A 20,330-nucleotide genomic window follows, 5' to 3' on the forward strand; every position below is an offset into this window, starting at 1 on the left:
CTCCCTCTCCCCCAGCCTGTCTAATCTGCATCACAACGGCCTCTAATGTCAGAGAGGGGGTACCTGTCCTGCTCTATTCAGACACACAATAGAATAACAATCCCTATTCAGCCCTCTCTCTCTTTCTCTCAATTTCAATTCAATTTAAGGGCTTTATTGGTATGGGAAACATATGTTAACATCGCCAAAGCAAGTGAAATAGACTATAAACAAAAATGAAATGAACATTAAACAGAAGCTCCAAAGCATAAAGACATTTTAAATGTCATATCTATATACAGTGTTGTAACGATGTGCAAATAGTTAGTACAAAAGGAAAATAAATATACATAAATATGGGTTGTATTTACAATGGTGTTTGTTCTTCACTGGTTGCCCTTTTCTTGTGGAAATATGTCTCTCTAATATGGTCATACATTGGGCAGGAGGTTAGGAAGTGCAGCTCAGTTTCCACCTCATTTTGTGGGCAGTGTGCACATAGCCTGTCTTCTCTTGAGAGCCATGTCTGCCTACGGCGGCCTTTCTCAATAGCAAGGCTATGCTCACTGAGTCTGTACATAGTCAAAGCTTTCTTTAGTTTTGGTTCAGTCACAGTGGTCAGGTATTCTGCCACTGTGTACTCTCTGTTTGGGGACAAATACCATTCTAGTTTGATCTGTTTTTGTTGTTAATTCTTTCCAATGTGTCAAGTAACTATCTTTTTGTTTTCTCATGATTTGGTTGGGTCTAATTGTGCTGCTGTCCTGGGGCTCTGTGGGGTGTGTTTGTGTTTGTGAACAGAGCCCCAGGACCAGCTTGCTTTGGGGACTCTTCTCCAGGTTCATCTCTCTGTAGGTGATGGCTCTGTTATGGAAGGTTTGGGAATCGCTTCCTTTTAAGTGGTTATAGAATTTAACGTCTCTTTTCTGGATTTTGATAATTTGCGGGTATCGGCCTAATTCTGCTCTGCGTGCATTATCTGGTGTTCTACGTTGTACACAGAGGATATTTTTGCAGAATTCTGCATGTAGAGTCTCAATATGGTGTTGGCCCATTTTGTGAAATCTTGGTTGGTGAGCGGACCCCAGACCTCACAACCATAAAGGGCAATGGATTCTATAACTGATTCAAGTATTTTTAGTCAGATCCTAATGGGTATGTCAACTTTTATGTTCCTTTTGATGGCATAGAAAGCCCTTCTTGCCTTGTCTCTCAGATCGTTCACAGCTTTGTGGAAGTTACCTGTGGAGTTGATGTTTAGGCTGAGGTATGTATAGTTGTTTGTGTGCTCTAGGGCAACAGTGTCTAGATGGAATTTGTATTTGTGGTTATGGCGACTGGACCTTTTTTAGAACACCATTATTTTTGTCTTGCTGAGATTTACTGCCAGGACTGACAGAATCTGTGCAGAAGATCTGGGTGCTGCTGTAGGCCCTCCTTGGTTGGTGACAGAAGCACCAGATCATCAGCAAACAGAAGACATTTGACTTCAGATTCTAGTAGGGTGAGGCCGGGTGCTGCAGACTGTTCTAGTGCCTTCGCCAATTCGTTGATATATATGTTGAAAAGGGTGGGGCTGAAGCTGCATCCCTGTCTCACCCCACGGCCCTATGAAAAGAAATGTGTACGTTTCTTGACAATTTTAATCGCACACTTGTTGTTTGTGAACATGGATTTTATAATGTCATATGGTTTTCCGCCCAACACCGCTCTCCATCAATTTGTACAGCAGACCCTCATGCCAAGTTGAGTCAAAAGCTTGAAGACTATGCCTTTTCTTTGGTTTGTTTGTCATTTAGGATGTGTAGGGTGAATACGTGGTTTGTTTGTCATTTAGGATGTGTAGGGTGAATACGTGGTTTGTTTGTCATTTAGGATGTGTAGGGTGAATACGTGGTTTGTTTGTCATTTAGGATGTGTAGGGTGAATACGTGGTTTGTTTGTCATTTAGGATGTGTAGGGTGAATACGTGGTTTGTTTGTCATTTAGGATGTGTAGGGTGAATACGTGGTTTGTTTGTCATTTAGGATGTGTAGGGTGAATACGTGGTTTGTTTGTCATTTAGGATGTGTAGGGTGAATACGTGGTTTGTTTGTCATTTAGGATGTGTAGGGTGAAATGTCATTTAGGACGTGGTTTGTTTGTCATTTAGGATGTGTAGGGTGAATACGTGGTTTGTTTGTCATTTAGGATGTGTAGGGTGAATACGTGGTTTGTTTGTCATTTAGGATGTGTAGGGTGAATACGTGGTTTGTTTGTCATTTAGGATGTGTAGGGTGAATACGTGGTTTGTTTGTCATTTAGGATGTGTAGGGTGAATACGTGGTTTGTTTGTCATTTTTGTTTGTCATTTGATGTAGGGTGAATACGTGGTTTGTTTGTCATTTAGGATGTGTAGGGTGAATACGTGGTTTGTTTGTCATTTAGGATGTGTAGGGTGAATACGTGGTTTGTTTGTCATTTAGGATGTGTAGGGTGAATACGTGGTTTGTTTGTCATTTAGGATGTGTAGGGTGGTGGTTTGTTTGTCATTTAGTGAATACGTGGTTTGTTTGTCATTTAGGATGTGTAGGGTGAATACGTGGTTTGTTTGTCATTTAGGATGTGTAGGGTGAATACGTGGTTTGTTTGTCATTTAGGATGTGTAGGGTGAATACGTGGTTTGTTTGTCATTTAGGATGTGTAGGGTGAATACGTGGTTTGTTTGTCATTTAGGATGTGTAGGGTGAATACGTGGTTTGTTTGTCATTTAGGAGTAGGGTGAATACGTGGTTTGTTTGTCATTTGTAGGGTGAATACGTGGTTTGTTTGTCATTTAGGATGTGTAGGGTGAATACGTGGTTTGTTTGTCATTTAGGATGTGTAGGGTGAATACGTGGTTTGTTTGTCATTTAGGATGTGTAGGGTGAATACGTGGTTTGTTTGTCATTTAGGATGTGTAGGGTGAATACGTGGTTTGTTTGTCATTTAGGATGTGTAGGGTGAATACGTGGTTTGTTTGTGGTTTGTTTGTCATTTAGGATGTGTAGGGTGAATACGTGGTTTGTTTGTCATTTAGGATGTGTAGGGTGAATACGTGGTTTGTTTGTCATTTAGGATGTGTAGGGCGAATACGTGGTTTGTTTGTCATTTAGGATGTGTAGGGCGAATACGTGGTTTGTTTGTCATTTAGGATGTGTAGGGCGAATACGTGGTTTGTTTGTCATTTAGGATGTGTAGGGCGAATACGTGGTTTGTTTGTCATTTAGGATGTGTAGGGTGAATACGTGGTTTGTTTGTCATTTAGGATTTAGGATACGTGGTTTGTTTGTAGGGTTTGTCATTTATAGGGTGAATACGTGGTTTGTTTGTCATTTAGGATGTGTAGGGTGAATACGTGGTTTGTTTGTCATTTAGGATGTGTAGGGTGATACGTGGTTTGTTTGTCATTTAGGATGTGTGGTGGTTTGTTTGTCATTTAGGATGTGTAGGGTGAATACGTGGTTTGTTTGTCATTTAGGATGTGTAGGGTGAATACGTGGTTTGTTTGTCATTTTTAGGGGACGTGGTTTGTTTGTCATTTAGGATGGTGAATACGTGGTTTGTTTGTCATTTAGGATGTGTAGGGGATACGTGGTTTGTTTGTCATTTAGGATGTGTAGGGTGAATACGTGGTTTGTTTGTCATTTAGGATGTGTAGGGTGAATACGTGGTTTGTTTGTCATTTAGGATGTGTAGGGTGAATACGTGGTTTGTTTGTCATTTAGGATGTGTAGGGTGAATACGTGGTTTGTTTGTCATTTAGGATGTGTAGGGTGAATACGTGGTTTGTTTGTCATTTAGGATGTGTAGGGTGAATACGTGGTTTGTTTGTCATTTAGGACGTGGTTTGTTTGTCATTTAGGATGTGTAGGGTGAATACGTGGTTTGTTTGTCATTTAGGATGTGTAGGGTGAATACGTGGTTTGTTTGTCATTTAGGATGTGTAGGGTGAATACGTGGTTTGTTTGTCATTTAGGATGTGTAGGGTGAATACGTGGTTTGTTTGTCATTTAGGATGTGTAGGGTGAATACGTGGTTTGTTTGTCATTTAGGATGTGTAGGGTGAATACGTGGTTTGTTTGTCATTTAGGATGTGTAGGGTGAATACGTGGTTTGTTTGTCATTTAGGATGTGTAGGGTGAATACGTGGTTTGTTTGTCATTTAGGATGTGTAGGGTGAATACGTGGTTTGTTTGTCATTTAGGATGTGTAGGGTGAATACGTGGTTTGGTTTGTTTGTCATTTAGGATGTGTAGGGTGAATACGTGGTTTGTTTGTCATTTAGGATGTGTAGGGTGAATACGTGGTTTGTTTGTCATTTAGGATGTGTAGGGTGAATACGTGGTTTGTTTGTCATTTAGGATGTGTAGGGTGAATACGTGGTTTGTTTGTCATTTAGGATGTGTAGGGTGAATACGTGGTTTGTTTGTCATTTAGGATGTGTAGGGTGAATACGTGGTTTGTTTGTCATTTAGGATGTGTAGGGTGAATACGTGGTTTGTTTGTCATTTAGGATGTGTAGGGTGATGTGTAGGGTGATTTAACGTGGTTTGTTTGTCATTTAGGATGTGTAGGGTGAATACGTGGTTTGTTTGTCATTTAGGATGTGTAGGGTGAATACGTGGTTTGTTTGTCATTTAGGATGTGTAGGGTGAATACGTGGTTTGTTTGTCATTTAGGATGTGTAGGGTGAATACGTGGTTTGTTTGTCATTTAGGATGTGTAGGGTGAATACATTTAGGTGGTTTGTTTGTCATTTAGGATGTGTAGGGCGAATACGTGGTTTGTTTGTCATTTAGGATGTGTAGGGCGAATACGTGGTTTGTTTGTCATTTAGGATGTGTAGGGCGAATACGTGGTTTGTTTGTCATTTAGGATGTGTAGGGCGAATACGTGGTTTGTTTGTCATTTAGGATGTGTAGGGCGAATACGTGGTTTGTTTGTCATTTAGGATGTGTAGGGTGAATACGTGGTTTGTTTGTCATTTAGGATGTGTAGGGTGAATACGTGGTTTGTTTGTCATTTAGGATGTGTAGGGTGAATACGTGTTTTTGTCGTGGTTTGTCATTTAGGATGTGTAGGGTGAATACGTGGTTTGTTTGTCATTTAGGATGTGTAGGGTGAATACGTGGTTTGTTTGTCATTTAGGACGTGGTTTGTTTGTCATTTAGGAGGGTGAATACGTGGTTTGTTAGGTCATTTAGGATGTAAAAAGCCAATTTAACATTTACTCTTTTCTCTTTAGGATTTGGTAGATCGTGGTTTGTTTGTCATTTAGGATGTTGGTAGATCGTGGTTTGTTTGTCATTTTAGTTGGTAGATCGTGGCTCTACAACACCTTTGTTGGTGGATCGCGGCTCCACAACACCTTAGTTGGTAGATCGCGGCTCTACAACACCTTAGTTGGTAGATTGCGGCTCTACAACACCTTAGTTGGTAGATTGCGGCTCTACAACACCTTAGTTGGTAGATCGCGGCTCTACAACACCTTAGTTGGTATATTGCGGCTCTACAACACCTTAAGACCTTTGCAGACTATACAATTTCCGTCTCAGACAAAATGTCCACGTCGTTGACAAATTCTTAGGTGGTAAACGATTGCCGGATGTCTTGGCTGGTTCAGTGTGACAGGGTCTAGGTCTGCTGGTTCAGTACCACTACGTCTTGGCTCCTCGTTCAGTGAGTCAGGTTCTAGGTCTGCTGGTTCAGTACCACTACGTCTTGGCTGGTTCAGTGAGACAGGGTCTAGGTCTGCTGGTTCAGTACCACTACGTCTTGGCTGGTTCAGTGAGACAGGGTCTAGGTCTGCTGGTTCAGTACCACTACGTCTTGGCTGGTTCAGTGAGACAGGGTCTAGGTCTGCTGGTTCAGTACCACTACGTCTTGGCTGGTTCAGTGAGACAGGGTCTAGGTCTGCTGGTTCAGTACCATACACATTTGGTCTGGCTGGTTCAGTGAGACAGGGTCTAGGTCTGCTGGTTCAGTACCACTACGTCTTGGCTGGTTCAGTTCAGTGAGACAGGGTCTAGGTCTGCTGGTTCAGTACCACTACGTCTTGGCTGGTTCAGTGAGACAGGGTCTACAACAGGTCTGGCTGGTTCAGTACCACTACATCTTGGCTGGTTCAGTACCACTACGTCTTGGCTGGTTCAGTGAGACACCTAGGTCTGCTGGTTCAGTACCACTACGTCTTGGCTGGTTCAGTTAGGTCTGCTGGTTCACTGGTCTTAGGCTGGTTCAGTACCACTACGTCTTGGCTGGTTCAGTGAGACAGGGTCTAGGTCTGCTGGTTCAGTACCACTACGTCTTGGCTGGTTCAGTGAGACAGGGTCTAGGTCTGCTGGTTCAGTACCACTACGTCTTGGCTGGTTCAGCTGGTTCAGTGAGACAGGGTCTAGGTCTGCTGGTTCAGTACCACTACGTCTTGGCTGGTTCAGTGAGACAGGGTCTAGGTCTGCTGGTTCAGTACCACTAGGTCTTGCTGGTTCAGTACCACTACGTCTTGGCTGGTTCAGTGAGACAGGGTCTAGGTCTGCTGGTTCAGTACCACTACGTCTTGGCTGGTTCAGTGAGACAGGGTCTAGGTCTGCTGGTTCAGTACCACTACGTCTTGGCTGGTTCAGTACCACTACGTCTTGGCTGGTTCAGTGAGACAGGGTCTAGGTCTGCTGGTTCAGTACCACTACGTCTTGGCTGGTTCAGTGAGACAGGGTCTAGGTCTGCTGGTTCAGTACCACTACATCTTGGCTGGTTCAGTACCACTACGTCTTGGCTCCTCGTTCAGTGAGACAGGGTCTAGGTCTGCTGGTTCAGTACCACTACGTCTTGACTGGTTCAGTACCACTACGTCTTGGCTGGTTCAGTGAGACAGGGTCTAGGTCTGCTGGTTCAGTACCACTACGTCTTGGCTGGTTCAGTACCACTACGTCTTGGCTGGTTCAGTGAGACAGGGTCTAGGTCTGCTGGTTCAGTGAGACAGGGTCTAGGTCTGCTGGTTCATCACCACTACGTCTTGGCTGGTTCAGCACCACTACGTCTTGGCTGGTTCAGCACCACTACGTCTTGGCTGGTTCAGCACCACTACGTCTTGGCTGGTTCAGTACCACTACTTCTTGGTCTGCTGGTTCAATACCACTACGTCTTGGCTGGTTCAGTACCACACGTCTTGGCTGGTTCAGTGACCACTACGTCTTGGCTGGTTCAGTACCACTACGTCTTGGCTGGTTCAGTACCACTACGTCTTGGCTGGTTCAGTACCACTACGTCTTGGCTGGTTCAGTACCACTACGTCTTGGCTGGTTCAGTACCACTACGTCTTGGCTGGTTCAGTACCACTACGTCTTGTCTTGGCTGGTCCAGTACCACTACGTCTTGGCTGGTCCAGTACCACTACGTCTTGGCTGGTTCAGTACCACTACGTCTTGGCTGGTTCAGTACCACTACGTCTTGGCTGGTTCAGTACCACTACGTCTTGGCTGGTCCAGTACCACTACGTCTTGGCTGGTTCAGTACCACTACGTCTTGGCTGGTTCAGTACCACTACGTCTTGGCTGGTCCAGTACCACTACGTCTTGGCTGGTTCAGTACCACTACGTGTGGTCGTAGGCTCTGATTAAGTTCTCAGTGTCAGAAATCTGGAGCCTTTTTAAGTCGTGTGGCAGGTGTTGTGAGCCTATTCTGGTGACTGACTGACCAATAGGAACATGGCTGACACCAAGTATGCGCACAATAATATGATTATTTTGAATAGGTAGATTAATATAATGGTTTGATTTAAAGATTTATATGCCTTGCAAGAAGAATGTTTCCCTCATCATCTTGTTTACGTGACATCTGAAATAATTTGAGTCATTTAGGAGATGTGATTTACAGGAGAGATTAGGGTTAAGTGCATTGCTCAAGGGCACATTGACAGATGTTTCACCTAGTCGTCTCTGGGATTCGAACCAGCGACCTTTCGGTTAATGGCCGAACGCTCAACAACCGCTAGGCTACCTGTCTCTTCACTCTTAAACATTGAGAGAGGCTTGGCTGCTGCCACATGATCAAAAACACAGCTGCAGTTGACTTGTCGGCTGACGTAGCCTCGCAGACCTATCGCAGAATGTACCATTTGCTTCAGTTCTGTAAATCACAATCTGGCCATGTTACTGAGCTAACATATGGAATTGTTTTAAGATGGCCATACTATGGATCTTTTAGCTCTTTGATTTAGAATTTTAGTGAGAATACAGGCTTTTCGGGATGTCTCCTGGTCTGACAAACACCTCTGCAGCTCTGACACCTTCCACTGCAGATGGGATGTCTCCTGGTCTGATCAAACACCTCTGCAGCTCTGACACCTTCCACTGCAGATAGGGCAGGCCGACATTGGTGTATAGAGTGCATGAGGAGGGAGGAGAGAGAGAGGGGAGGGAGGAGAGAGAGAGAGAGGGGAGGGAGGAGAGAGAGGGGGGGGGAGGGAGGAGGAGAGAGAGGGGAGGGGGGGAGAGAGAGGGGGAGAGAGAGAGGAGGGGGAGAGGGAGGGCTACTGTAGATAAGAGAGAACTCTTTCACACTGAGATGGGCTTTATCCTGTCCACAGGCTACACACACTGATCTCAGGTCAGATTAGTGGTGTGAGGCTCGACCACACTGAGATGGGCTTTATCCTGTCCACAGGCTACACACACTGATCTCAGGTCAGATTAGTGGTGTGAGGCTATACAAATTATTTGTCACATGCGCCGAATACAACCGGTGTAGACCTTACAGTGAAATACTTCTTTATAGTGAAATGCTTCCTTACGAGTCCCAATTGACCAACAATACGGACAAGAATAAGAGATAAAAGTGGGGAGGCAGGCAGCCTAGTGGTTAGAGGAGACAGGCAGCCTAGTGGTTAGAGGAGGCAGGCAGCCTAGTGGTTAGAGGAGGCAGGCAGCCTAGTGGTTAGAGGAGGCAGGCAGCCTAGTGGTTAGAGGAGGCAGGCAGCCTAGTGGTAGAGGAGGCAGGCAGCCTAGTGGAGGAGGCAGGCAGCCTAGTGGTTAGAGGAGGCAGGCAGCCTAGTGGTTAGAGGAGGCAGGCAGCCTAGTGGTTAGAGGAGGCAGGCCAGCCTAGTGGTTAGAGGCAGCCTAGTGGCAGGCAGCCTAGTGGTTAGAGGAGGCAGGCAGCCTAGTGGTTAGAGGAGGCAGGTAGAGGAGGCAGGAGTGGGAGCAGGCAGCCTAGTGGTTAGAGGAGGCAGGCAGCCTAGTGGTTAGAGGAGGCAGGCAGCCTAGTGGTTAGAGGAGGCAGCCTAGTGGTTAGAGGAGGCAGGCAGCCTAGTGGTTAGAGGAGGCAGGCAGCCTAGTGGTTAGTGGTTAGAGGAGGCAGGCAGCCTAGTGGTTAGAGGAGGCAGGCAGCCTAGTGGTTAGAGGAGGCAGGCAGCCTAGTGGTTAGAGGAGGCAGGCAGCCTAGTGGTGACAAGGTAAAAATCTGTCGTTCTGCCCCTGAACAAGGCAGTTAACCCCACTGTTCCCCGGTATGCCGTCATTGTAAATAAGAATCTGAACTGACTTGCCTAGTTAAATAAAATAAAAAGTAACAAGTAATTAAAGAGCAGCAGTGAAATAACAGAGACTATATACAGTGAGACTATATACAGGGTATTACAGTACAGAGGCTATATACAGGGGGTGCAGAGTCAATGTGGAGACTGTACTGTAACACCCTGTATATAGAGTCAATGTGGAGACTATATACAGGGGGTACCGGTACAGAGTCAATGTGGAGACTATATACAGGGTATTATGGTACAGAGTCAATGTGGAGACTATATACAGGGGGTACCGGTACAGAGGGGTACTGGTACAGAGTCAATGGGGAGGATATATACAGGGGTACTGGTACAGAGTCAATGGGGAGGATATATACAGGGGTACCGGTACAGAGGGGGAGGATATATACAGGGGTACAGAGTCAATGTGGAGGCTATATACAGGTACAGAGGTACAGAGTCAATGTGGAGGCTATATACACCGGTACAGAGTCAATGTGGAGGCTATATACAGGGGTACCGTACAGAGTCAATGTGGAGGCTATATACAGGGGGTACCGGTACAGAGTCAATGTGGAGAGTACCGGTACAGAGTCAATGGAGGCTATATACAGTGGGGGGTACTATATACAGGGGGTACAGAGTCAATGTGGAGACTATATACAGGGGTACCGGTACAGAGTCAATGTGGAGGCTATAGTGGGTACCAGTACAGAGTCATGTGGGGTACAGGGGGTACAGAGTCAATGTGGAGACTATATACAGGGGTACCGGTACAGAGTCAATGTGGAGACTATATACAGGGGGTACCGATACAGAGTCAATATGGAGGCTATATACAGGGGGTACCGGTACAGAGTCAATGTGGAGACTATATACAGGGGGTACCGGTACAGAGTCAATGTGCGGGGGCACCGGTTAATTGAGGTAATATGTACATGTAGGTAGAGTTAAAGTGACTATGCATAGATAATAACAGAGAGTAGCAGTGATGTAAAGAGGGGGAGAGGGGGGGGCAATGCAAATAGTCTGGGTAGACAATTGGTTAACTGTTCAGCAGTCTTATGGCTTGGGGGTAGAAGCTGTTTAGAAGCCTCTTGGACCTAGACTTGGCGCTCCGGTACCGCTTGCTGTGCGGTAGCAGAGAGAACAGTCTATGACTTGGGTGACTGGAGTCTTTGACCATTTTTAGGGCCTTCCTCTGACACCGCCTGGTATACAGGTCCTGGATGGCCTGACATATGACATCTTCAAGGAGCTCTCTGTTTTGATTGGGTTATTTTGCCTAAAAACCTTTAGGCCTTCCTACAGACATTTTTTTTTAAATCTCAGCATCCCTGCCCAGCCTGGCAAGAGTTGGCCGAAGGGTGTTTAGCATCTCCGATGGCTCTGTGAGCGAGGAGAGGGTATCCTCTTCTGCTGGCCTGCTCTCCTGTGAGGAGAGGGTATCCTCTGCTGCTGGCCTGCTCTCCTGTGAGGAGAGGGTATCTTCTGCTGCTGGCCTGCTCTCCTGTGAGGAGAGGGTATCCTCTGCTGCTGGCCTGCTCTCCTGTGAGGAGAGGGTATCCTCTGCTGCTGGCCTGCTCTCCTGTGAGGAGAGGGTATCCTCTGCTGCTGGCCTGCTCTCCTGTGAGGAGAGGGTATCCTCTGCTGCTGGCCTGCTCTCCTGTGAGGAGAGGGGCTGCTGCTGGCCTGCTCTCCTGTGAGGAGAGGGTATCCTCTGCTGCTGGCCTGCTCTCCTGTGAGGAGAGGGTATCCTCTGCTGCTGGCCTGCTCTCCTGTGAGGAGAGGGTATCCTCTGCTGCTGGCCTGCTCTCCTGTGAGCGAGGAGCGGTTGGAAAGGACGTGGAGCACCGGAGCGGCTCCATGAGCGAAAAGCAGGATTACCTCTGAACTCTGCTCACATACTCTGGTTCAGACCTACTAAGCTCAAACACACACCGGTGACCAGTAAAGGGTGTGTGTGTGTTTGAAGAACCCTGCAGGCTGGTCGGATGTGTGTTTGATGTGTGCTGTATAAATGCCCTTCATTATAACATGAATACAGTCCTCTCTATAGACTTGCATGTTGCCAGGATATCAAAGAGTCAACAGAATAGACCTCCCTCTATTGTCTGATCTACTGGAAGCACTGCAGGGTAGGACTACCACTGACTATAAAACCAAGTGGGGTGGTCGCTTTGGTCAGCTGCTTATGGAACACCCTTCAAGGCAGTTAGCATTTAGCATGGCTAGCATCATGCCATTGACCTGCACTGTAAAACCACTGTTAGCATTAACATGGTTAGCATCATGCCATTGATCTGCACTGTAAAACCACCTTTAGCGTTAGCGCATGGCTAGCATCATGCCATTGACCTGCACTGTAAAACCACTGTTAGCATTAGCATGGGAAGCAGCAGAGAAGTCTCTTTTTTTTTTTAAGCCTCTTTAATAACCAGAACTGATAAAGCGTGAGAGGGAGAGGTGCCTCTAGCAGGTGGGGGAGGGGCCATACTGTGAGCGAGTGGAACAGGGAGCAGGCATGAGGGAGGGAGAGACAGCAACCAGCCATGCTGACTCATGTTATAGGATACTATTACCTGTCATAGGAGGGGGAGGGAGGGAGGGAGGGAGGGAGGGAGGGAGGGAGGGAACCAAGCTGACTCATGTTATAGTAGACTATTACCTGTCATAGGGGGAGGGAGGGAGGGAGGGAGAGACAGAAACCAGCCAAGCTGACTCATGTTATAGTAGACTATTACCTGTCATAGGAGGGGGAGGGAGGGAGGGAGAGACAGAAACCAACCAAGCTGACTCATGTTATAGTAGACTATTAAATCAAATCGTGTTTGTCACGTGCCCCGAATACAACAGGTGTAGACCTTACAGTGAAATGCTTGCTTACAAGCCCTTAACCAACTGGTACCCCCTGTATGACAGACCCTCCACCTCCCAAACGATCCCGCTCCAGAGTACAGGCCTCAGTGTAACGCTCATTCCTTCCACGATAAACGTGAATCCGACCATCACCCCTGTTGAGACAAAACCGAGACTCGTCAGTGAAGAGACCTTCTTGCCAGTCCTGTCTGGTCCGGCGACGTTGTTGCCTGTGATGTCTGGTGAGGACCTGCCTTACAACAGGCCTACAAGCCCTCAGTCCAGCCTCTCTCAGCCTATTGCGGACAGCCTGAGCACTGATGGAGGGATTGTGCGTTCCTGGTGTAACTTGGGTAGTTGTTGTTGCCATCCTGTACCTGTCCCGCAGGTGTGATGTTCGGATGTACCGATCCTGTGCAGGTGTTGTTACACGTGGTCTGCCACTGCGAGGATGATCAGCTGTCCGTCCTGTCTCCCTGTAGCGCTGTCTTAGGTGTCTCACAGTACAGACATTGCAATTGATTGCCCTGGCCACATCTGCAGTCCTCATGCCTCCTTGCAGCCTAAGGCACATTTAAACAGATGAGCAGGGACACTGGGCATTTTTCTTTTGGTGTTTTTCAGAGTCAGTAGAAAGTCCTCTTTAGTGTCCTAAGTTTTCATAACTGTGACCTTAATTGCCTACCGTCTGTAAGCTTAACGACCGTTCCACAGGTGCATGTTCATTAATTGTTTATGGTTCATTGAACAAGCCTGGGAAACAGTGTTTAAACCCTTTACAATGAAGATCTGTGAAGTTATTTGGGTTTTTAACGAATTAACTTTGAAAGACCGGATCCTGAAAAAGGAACGTTTCTTTTTTTGCTGAGTTTAGTACCTGTCTCGACGGTATCAGACCGGAAGAAGCTAGTCAAGCTAGCTAATGATAGCGAGCTAGGCTAACTGAGGGCTGCAGTGAATGAGCTTTCTCATTACAGTACAGTACATCTCATTACAGTTCCAGATAACAACAACAACTCCATTCAGAATATAAAGTAGCAGCCTAGCTGTTGGCTCTTGGTGGTTGTAGCCCGTCCTTCTCCTTTTAATTCAGAATATAAAGTAGCAGCCTAGCTGTTGGCTCTTGGTGGTTGTAGCCCTGTCCTTCTCCTTCTCCTTTTAATTCAGAATATAAAGTAGCAGCCTAGCTGTTGGCTCTTGTTGTGGTTGTAGCCTAGCTGTTGGCTCTTGGTGGTTGTAGCCCGTCCTTCTCCTTCTCCTTTTAATTTAGAATATAAAGTAGCAGCCTAGCTGTTGGCTCTTGGTGGTTGTAGCCCGTCCTTCTCCTTTTAATTTAGAATATAAAGTAGCAGCCTAGCTGTTGGCTCTTGGTGGTTGTAGCCCGTCCTTCTCCTTTTAATTTAGAATATAAAGTAGCAGCCTAGCTGTTGGCTCTTGGTGGTTGTAGCCCGTCCTTCTCCTTTTAATTTAGAATATAAAGTAGCAGCCTAGCTGTTGGCTCTTGGTGGTTGTAGCCCGTCCTTCTCCTTCTCTTTTTTATTTAGAATATAAAGTAGCAGCCTAGCCGTTGGCTCTTGGTGGTTGTAGCCCATCCTTCTCCTTTTAATTTAGAATATAAAGTAGCAGCCTAGCTGTTGGCTCTTGGTGTCCTTCTCCTTCTCCTTTTAATTCAGAATATGTAGCAGCCTAGCGTTGGCTCTTCCTCCTTCTCCTTTTAATTTAGAATATAAAGTAGCAGCCTAGCTGTTGGCTCTTGGTGGTTGTAGCCCGTCCTTCTCCTTCTCCTTTTAATTTAGAATATAAAGTAGCAGCCTAGCTGTTGGCTCTTGGTGGTTGTAGCCCGTCCTTCTCCTTTTCATTTAGAATTAATTTAGAATTTAGAATATAAAGTAGCAGCCTAGCTGTTGGCTCTTGGTGGTTGTCACCCGTCCTTCTCCTTCTCCTTTTAATTTAGAATATAAAGTAGCAGCCTAGCCGTTGGCTCTTGGTGGTTGTTGCCCGTCCTATCCTTCTCCTTTTAATTTAGAATATAAAGTAGCAGCCTAGCTGTTGGCTCTTGGTGGTTGTAGCCCGTCCTTCTCCTTCTCCTTTTAATTTAGAATATAAAGTAGCAGCCTAGCTGTTGGCTCTTGGTGGTTGTAGCCCGTCCTTCTCCTTCTCCTTTTAATTTAGAATATAAAGTAGCAGCCTAGCTGTTGGCTCTTGGTGGTTGTAGCTCGTTGTTCTCCTTTTAATTTAGAATATAAAGTAGCAGCCTAGCCGTTGGCTCTTGGTGGTTTTAGCCCATCCTTCTCCTTTTAATTTAGAATATAAAGTAGCAGCCTAGCTGTTGGCTCTTGGTGGTTGTAGCCCGTCCTTCTCCTTTTAATTTAGAATATAAAGTAGCAGCCTAGCTGTTGGCTCTTGGTGGTTGTAGCCCGTCCTTCTCCTTCTCCTTTTAATTTAGAATATAAAGTAGCAGCCTAGCCGTTGGCTCTTGGTGGTTGTAGCCCATCCTTCTCCTTCTCCTTTTAATTCAGAATATAAAGTAGCAGCCTAGCTGTTGGCTCTTGGTGGTTGTAGCCCGTCCTTCTCCTTCTCCTTTTAATTTAGAATATAAAGTAGCAGCCTAGCTGTTGGCTCTTGGTGGTTGTAGCCCGTCCTTCTCCTTTTAATTCAGAATATAAAGTAGCAGCCTAGCCGTTGGCTCTTGGTGGTTGTAGCTCGTCCTTCTCCTTTTAATTTAGAATATAAAGTAGTAGCCTAGCTGTTGGCTCTTGGTGGTTTTAGCCCATCCTTCTCCTTTTAATTCAGAATATAAAGTAGCAGCCGAGCCGTTGGCTCTTGGTGGTTGTCGCTTGTCCGTCTCCTTTTAATTCAGAATATAAAGTAGCAGCCTAGCCGTTGGCTCTTGGTGGTTGTCGCCGTCCTTCTCCTTCTCTTTTAATTCCAGAATATAAATTAGCAGCCTAGCTGTTGGCTCTTGGTGGTTGTAGCCCATCCTTCTCCTTCTCCTTTTTAATTCAGAATATAAAGTGCAGCCTAGCCGTTGGCTCTTGGTGGTTGTAGCCCGTCCTTCTCCTCTCTCAGTTTTTTATTTAGAATATAAAGTAGCAGCCTAGCTGTTGGCTCTTGGTGGGCCCCAGATGGGGTCTGTGGTTTCTGGGGGTGCAGGTTTTAATTCAGAATATAAAGTAGCAGCCTAGCCGTTGGCTCTTGGTGGTTGTAGCTCGTCCTTCTCCTTCAGAATTTAAAGTAGGAGCCTAGCTGTTGGCTCTTGGTGGTTGTAGCTCGTCCTTCTCCTTCTCATTCAGAATATAAAGTAGCAGCCTAGCTGTTGGCTCTTGGTGGTTGTCACCCGTCCTTCTCCTTCTCCTTTTAATTCAGAATATAAAGTAGCAGCCTAGCTGTTGGCTCTTGGTGGTTGTAGCCCGTCCTTTTCTTTTTAAATCTATCATTTAATTCCATCCTCCATTGATTAGATATCTCCTAACTTTTACCACACGGAGGCTCTATGAGCCTATTGCCACTTTGATGACTTCTGATTGGCCAACAACAACAAGCTCTGGTGAAAAGCAGCAGCAGAAATTATCTGATGTCTTTCGTTGTCTCTACTGCAGCAGTTGTTTGAAATTACACCCAATCAGATCAGACCCAGGACATTATTTAGACTTCTGGATCCGGGCCCCAGATGGGGTCTGTGGTTTTGGGGTGCAGGTGGATCGGTGAAGACCATTACCCAGCACACCGCGCTGAATGAACAGCAGAGGAACGGCAGACAGTGTGTGTCGTCTCTTAGAGGGAGGTGTGGAATGTGTCACATCTCTACTGTCCAACTACTGTCACTCAACCCCTTCATCTCATCTCTCTCTCTCTCTCTCTCTCTCTCTCTCTCTCATCCCTCTCTCTCTCTCATCCCTCTCTCTCTCATCCCTCTCTCTCTCTCATCCCTCTCTCTCTCTCATCCCTCTCTCTCTCTCTCATCTCTCTCTCTCTCTCTCTCATCTCTCTCTCTCATCTCTCTCTCTCTCCTCTCTATCTCTCTCTCTCTCTATCTCTCTCTCTATCCTCTCTCTATCTCTCTCATCCTCTCTCTCTCTCTCTATCTCTCTCTCTCTCTCTATCTATCTCTCTCTCTCTTATCCCTCTCTCTCTCTCCCTCTCTCTCTCTTATCTCTCTCATCCCTCTCTCTCTCATCCTCTCTCTCATCTCTCTCTCTCTCTCTCTCATCCCTCTCTCTCTCTCATCTCCTCTCTCTCTCTCTCTCTCTCTCATCTCTCTCTCTCATCCCTCTCTCTCCTCTCTCATCCCTCTCTCTCTCTCTCTCTCATCCTCTCTCTCTCTCTCTATTTCTCTCCTCTCTCTCTCTATTTCTCTCCCTCTATCCTCTCTCTTCATCTCTATCTCTCTATTTCTCTCCTCTATCATCTCTCTATCTCTCTATCTATCTATCTATCTATCTATCTATCTATCTATCTATCTATCTATCTATCTATCTATCTATCTATCTATCTATCTATCTATCTATCTATCTATCTATCTATCTATCTATCTATCTATCTATCTATACCTCTATCTATCTATACCTCTATCCATCTATCCCTCTATCCCTCTATCCCTCTATCCCTCTATCCCTCTCTCTCTCTATCCCTCCGTCTATCCCTCCCTCTATCCCTCTATACCTCTCTCTCTATCCCTCTGTCTATCCCTCTCTCTCTCTCTCTCTCGCTCTCTCTCTCTCTCTCTCTTTCTCTATCCCTCTCTCTCTATATATATATATATATATATATATATATATTTACCCTAAACCCACACACAGAACCAACCTTGAGAAATACTTCACATTCCAGAGAGAGAGACACTTACAACACTGTAAAAAGCCTTAATATCACATCTGAAATGTCTCTATTACTTTGGAACTTTTGTGAGTGTAATGTTTACTGTGTCACTTCTGTTTATCTATTTCACTTGCTTTGGCAAAGTAAACATATGTTTCCCTTTCCAATAAAGCCCATTGAATTTAATTTGAGTGGGAGACAGACTGAGGTGGGCTGTGACTGAGGTGGGCTGTGACTGAGGGGGGGGGGCTGTGACTGAGGGGGCTGTGACTGAGGGGGCTGTGACTGAGGGGGCTGTGACTGAGGGGGCTGGGGGACTGTGACTGAGGGGGGGACTGTGACTGGGGGGTGACTGAGGGGGACTGTGGGGGGACTGTGACTGGGGGGGGACTGGGGGTGACTGGGGGGACTTTGACTGGGGGACTTTGACTGAGGGGGACTTTGACTGAGGGGGGAGGGGACTGTGACTGAGCGGGACTGTGACTGAGGGGGAGAGTAGGGAAAGACTGATTGGTAACAAGATGTGTGTGTGTGTGTGTGTGTGTGTGTGTGTGTGTGTGTGTGTGTGTGTTCGCTTTCTCTCTCCAGTCAGGGTGGTGAGATTCAACAGAGACAGAGCTGGTCCAGATATCAGTCAGGAGGAACCATCTAACTCCTACAACACTACTGAGACTGGCTTCAGGTATATATACACACCTAACCCTGGACTGGCTTCAGGTATATATATATATATACACACCTAACCCTGGACTGGCTTCAGGTATATATACACACCTAACCCTGGACTGACTTCAGATATATATGGGGCGGCAGGGTAGCCTAGTGGTTAGAGTGTTGGACAAGTAACCGGAAGGTTGCAAGTTCAAACCCCCGATCTGACAAGGTACAAATCTGTCGTTCTGCCCCTGAACAGGCAGTTAACCCACTGTTCCTAGGCCGTCATTGAAAATAAGAATTGGTTCTTAACTGACTTGCCTAGTTAAATAAAGGTAAAATAAAAAATAAATATATATACACCTAACCCTGGACTGACTTCAGATATATATGGACTGACTTCAGGTGTATATATATATACACCTAACCCTGGACTGACTTCAGGTATATATATATATACACCTAACCCTGGACTGACTTCAGGTATGTATATATATATACACACCTAACCCTGGACTGGCTTCAGGTATGTATATATACACACCTAACCCTGGACTGGCTTCAGGTATGTATATATATATACACACCTAACCCTGGACTGACTTCAGGTATATATATATACACACCTAACCCTGGACTGACTTCACCTAATGTTGCCTTTTTATTGTTCTACTGTTTTTCTGACCTTGTTTTAAAGTTCTGACATTGTTCTAACGTTGTCCTGACCTTGTTATCCTGTTCCTCTCCAGAGAGGGCTCCAGTCTGGAGGAGGTAGTGGAGAAACAAGCTGATCTCATCGACTACCTGAAGCAACACAACACCTTACTGAGCAAGAGACTGCTCAACATGACTGTACAGCACTGACCACAATACAACCATAAGAGAGGAGGATGGAAGAAGAGAAGAGTGTCACAGATTAGAGGCCTCGAGTTTTATTTCTCTGTGACCACCCCAAGTGACCTCTTGGTAGTGTGTGTGCGTAGAGATTGTGTGTCTGTGTAGAGATTGTGTGTCTGTGTAGAGATTGTGCGTGAAAAGGGTAGTCATTAGAGATATGTGAGAAAGAGGGAGGAGAGATGAGGGAGAGAAAGAGAGAGGGAGAAAGAGAGAGACGAGAGAGGAGAGGGAGGGAACCATGTTATCAGGGCCGTGTGTGTGTGTGTGTGTGTGTGTGTGCGCGTGTGTGTTCCACAGAAATGTTTTCTCCCTGCAGTGTGATTTTATATAAACTCAGCAAAAAATGAAACATTCTCTCTCTGTCAACTGCATTTATTTTCAGCAAACTTAACGTGTGAATATTTGTATGAACATAAGATTCAACAACTGAGACATAAACTGAACAAGTTCCGCAGACATGTGACTAACAGAAATGGAATAATGCGTCCCTGAACAAAGGGTGGGTCAATATAAAAAGTAACAGTCAGTATCTGGTGTGGCCACCAGCTGCATTAAGTACTGAAGTGCATATCCTCATGGCCTGCACCATATTTGTCAGTTCTTGCTGTGAGATGTTACCCCACCTTGGTGGACCAAGGCACCTGCAAGTTCCCAGACATTTCTGTGAGGAATGGCCCTAGGCCTCACCCTCCGATCCAACAGGTCCCAGACGTGCTCACTGGGATTGAGATCCGGGCTCTTCGCTGGCCATGGTGTGTGTCTTGCAGGAAATCACGCACAGAACGAGCAGTATGGCTGGTGGCATTGTCATGCTGGAGGGTCATGTCAGGATGAGCCTGCAGGAAGGGTACCACATGAGGGAGGAGGATGTCTTCCCAGTTACGCACAGCGTCATTGAGGGCAATCTCAACAACAAGCTCAGTCCGATGATGCTGTGACATATCGCCCCAGACCATGACGGACCCTCCACCTCCAAATCGATCCCGCTCCAGACTACAGGCCTCGGCGTAACGCTCATTCCTTTGACGATATATGTGAATCCGACCATCACCCCTGTTGAGACAAAACCGAGACTCGTCAGTGAAGAGACCTTCTTGTCTGGTCCGGCGACGTTGTTGCCTGTGATGTCTGGTGAGGACCTGCCTTACAACAGGCCTACAAGCCCTCAGTCCAGCCTCTCTCAGCCTATTGCGGACAGTCTGAGTACTGATGGAGGGATTGTGCATTCCTGGTGTAACTCGGGCAGTTGTTGTTGCCATCCTGTACCTGTCCCACAGGTGTGATGTTCGGATGTACCGATACTGTGCAGGTGTTGTTACATGTGGTCTGCCACTGCGAGGATGATCAGCTGTCCGTCCTGTCTCCCTGTAGCGCTGTCTTAGGCGTCTCACAGTACGGACATTACATAACTGTGACCTTAATTGCCTACCGTCTGTAAGCTGTTACCGTCTTAACGACCGTTCCACAGGTGCTTGTTCATTAATTGTTTATGGTCCATTGAACAAGCATGGGAAACAGTGTCTAAACCCTTTACAATGAAGATCTGGGAAGTTATTTTGAATTTTTTTACAAATTATCTTTGAAAGAC

General features: G+C 46.1%; 1 protein-coding gene across 1 annotated transcript in view; it reads left to right on the forward strand.

The window, feature by feature from the left end:
• The window catches only part of tmem192 (transmembrane protein 192), a gene marked incomplete at its 5' end in the record, with an annotated part of 35,798 nt that extends 16,719 nt beyond the window's left edge, over positions 1–19,079 (forward strand). Inside the window, 2 exon segments of the mRNA XM_042316995.1 lie at positions 17,780–17,873; positions 18,595–19,079. Coding sequence (XP_042172929.1) covers positions 17,780–17,873; positions 18,595–18,709 — 209 coding nt within the window.
• Between the last annotated feature and the right edge of the window lie 1,251 nt (positions 19,080–20,330).

The sequence above is a fragment of the Oncorhynchus tshawytscha genome, unplaced genomic scaffold, assembly GCF_018296145.1.
Source record: "Oncorhynchus tshawytscha isolate Ot180627B unplaced genomic scaffold, Otsh_v2.0 Un_contig_740_pilon_pilon, whole genome shotgun sequence".
NCBI lineage: Eukaryota > Metazoa > Chordata > Actinopteri > Salmoniformes > Salmonidae > Oncorhynchus > Oncorhynchus tshawytscha.